The 2,445-nt window shown below is 38.2% G+C and overlaps 1 protein-coding gene across 1 annotated transcript; it reads left to right on the plus strand.

Annotated features, from left to right (window-relative positions):
- Positions 1–965: 965 nt before the first annotated feature.
- On the plus strand, positions 966–2,445 carry LOC111383075 (bifunctional nitrilase/nitrile hydratase NIT4A). The gene is made up of 4 exons (XM_023007143.1): positions 966–1,176; positions 1,332–1,625; positions 1,720–2,001; positions 2,264–2,445. Exons 1-4 carry the CDS (start codon positions 987–989, stop codon positions 2,413–2,415), a joined length of 918 nt encoding a protein of 305 aa, XP_022862911.1. The 5' UTR covers positions 966–986; the 3' UTR covers positions 2,416–2,445.

Raw genomic sequence — 2,445 nt, forward strand, 5'->3', positions numbered from 1 at the left:
ATTTTATTTTATTTTATTTTATTATTATTATTTTTTAAAGGTTTATTGGGTGGAATGGAATGTATGTTAGAGAAGAGATATGAGTGGAAGAATGGGGTTAACTTACAAGATTTACTTTAAAAAATTTTGAACTTGGGATCTAGAATTTTTTATATAGAATTTTGATTTACGTTAGGGGCAGGTTACACTAGCTTTGGTGATAATATTAGAGCTACTGTACTAGCATACAAAGAAAGGATGCTATACCATGTTTTGTGCATTGTGGTGGAAAAGTTGTACCTTTCTTTTTTCACTGAGGGTTGGACGGGCTTTAATTTTTGAAGTGGATAGTTGAAATATATTGTTTTTGTCATTTATTTTTTTATGGGTGACTTGAAGTATTGTTTTTGAAATTGTTGAACTAATATAAGAACTGAAAAGATGATAAAAAATTATCACGTCCGGTTTGTTCGGGTGATGGATCTATAATAATTCACCTATCCCAATTTGTTTTTCAAATTGTTGAACTCATATAAGAACTGAAAATAGTTTTATGGTACCTTTTAGTAGGGGTGTGAAGAGTCGCCCTAATCGAGCTTTAGACTGCTGAAACTTGGTTTGGTATCTGGATGAGCACTAGTATCTTCAATCTTGAATAGTTTACTATTTAAGCAAAGCACTAATGACTAATGTGATTTAGAAGATCTAAATACCAACACCTTGGTTGATTTAGTATTTTATCAACTTGGTGGATTTGGTCTTTATTAGCTTAATGCCTAAGAACCAAGCCTAGATATATGTCAAAGCTGGACTTGTGTCATTCCTGATCCGAGCTAGAATGAAGTCCAAGCGGGCCAAGCTCGAAGCACTCATGATCTACTTGAACCAATTTACAGTCCTGCTGTCTTTATGCTTTATCAATTACTACATGAGCTATTATCTTATCTATACAAATTTCTGTCATTAGAAACCATTTTTGGAATTACTTTTTTATAACTTTTGTTATTATGCTTTCAGATAAAGCTGAAAGGCTTTTAGCTGAAGCAGCCTCATATGGTTCCCAGCTTGTTGTGTTTCCCGAAGCATTTATAGGTGGTTATCCGCGCGGATCAAATTTTGGTGTTACCATTGGTAACCGTACAGCCAAGGGTAAGGAGGAGTTTCGGAAATATCATGCTGCAGCTATTGATGTTCCAGGTAAGCTCCCTACATGTATATGTGAATCCCTCGACTGGATGGCAGTAACCTGGCCCATCCTGGTCCACTCCTCGACACCGGTTGACACATCTACACACAAGTGATGCTTGTCTAACAGTGTCCCCTTTTCTCTGTCTTTTATTTGTTTTTTTCAGGTCCTGAAGTTGATCGTTTGGCAGCTATGGCTGGAAAATATAAAGTTTTTTTAGTGATGGGCGTTATTGAGAGAGATGGATACACACTCTACTGTACAGTTCTGTTTTTCGATTCTCAAGGTCGTTACCTTGGAAAACATAGGAAGATAATGCCAACTGCATTGGAACGTATAATTTGGGGATTTGGAGATGGATCGACAATTCCTGTTTTCGAGACACCAGTTGGGAAAATCGGGGCTGCAATATGCTGGGAAAACAGAATGCCACTTCTAAGGACAGCAATGTATGCTAAAGGTCAGATTAATTATTTTACTTCAGTCAGGTTATAGTTACTTACTTTATGCTCAGCTTCTTCTTTATAGTCGCAATTTTTACTTTTCTTATATAGGCATCGAAATATATTGTGCACCTACTGCTGACTCGAGAGACGTGTGGCAAGCATCGATGACCCACATTGCTCTTGAGGGTGGGTGTTTTGTTTTATCTGCAAATCAGTTCTGCCGAAGGAAAGATTACCCACCTCCTCCTGAGTATGTTTTTTCTGGCACGGAAGAAGATCTCTCACCGGATTCCATTGTTTGTCCCGGTGGCAGCGTCATCATATCACCATCAGGAACTGTTCTGGCAGGCCCAAATTATGAAGGCGAAGCTCTTATCTCTGCTGATTTAGGTATGCGACTTTTGGACCATGCTATATATGTATATAAACGTTGATACATTGGTGTGAGTTGGCAGATTTTGTTACATTGATCTTGACAACACATTTTCCAATCAATTGCCAGATTTTTGACATATATGGTGGTTTCAATTAAGGTGTACACCTTGTGTGTACAAGTAGTTTAATCTTGTGAATTTGCCTTTTTCACTTCTGGAACTGTCTTTCGTCTATTCCGTGCTTTGGACGTGAACAATATTTCTGATCTTCTGCACAGATCTTGGGGAAATTGCTCGTGCGAAGTTCGATTTTGACGTGGTTGGGCATTATTCACGACCTGAAGTCCTCAGCCTTGTCGTAAAGGATCATCCCATGAGTCCAGTATCTTTCACTTCAGCATCGGGAAAGGCAGAAAGCCCTCGTATTTGACAAAGCTTTGTTGAGTGAAATGGTGACAGC

The sequence above is a fragment of the Olea europaea genome, unplaced genomic scaffold (assembly GCF_002742605.1).
Source record: "Olea europaea var. sylvestris unplaced genomic scaffold, O_europaea_v1 scaffold261, whole genome shotgun sequence".
Classification (NCBI taxonomy): Eukaryota; Viridiplantae; Streptophyta; class Magnoliopsida; order Lamiales; family Oleaceae; genus Olea; species Olea europaea.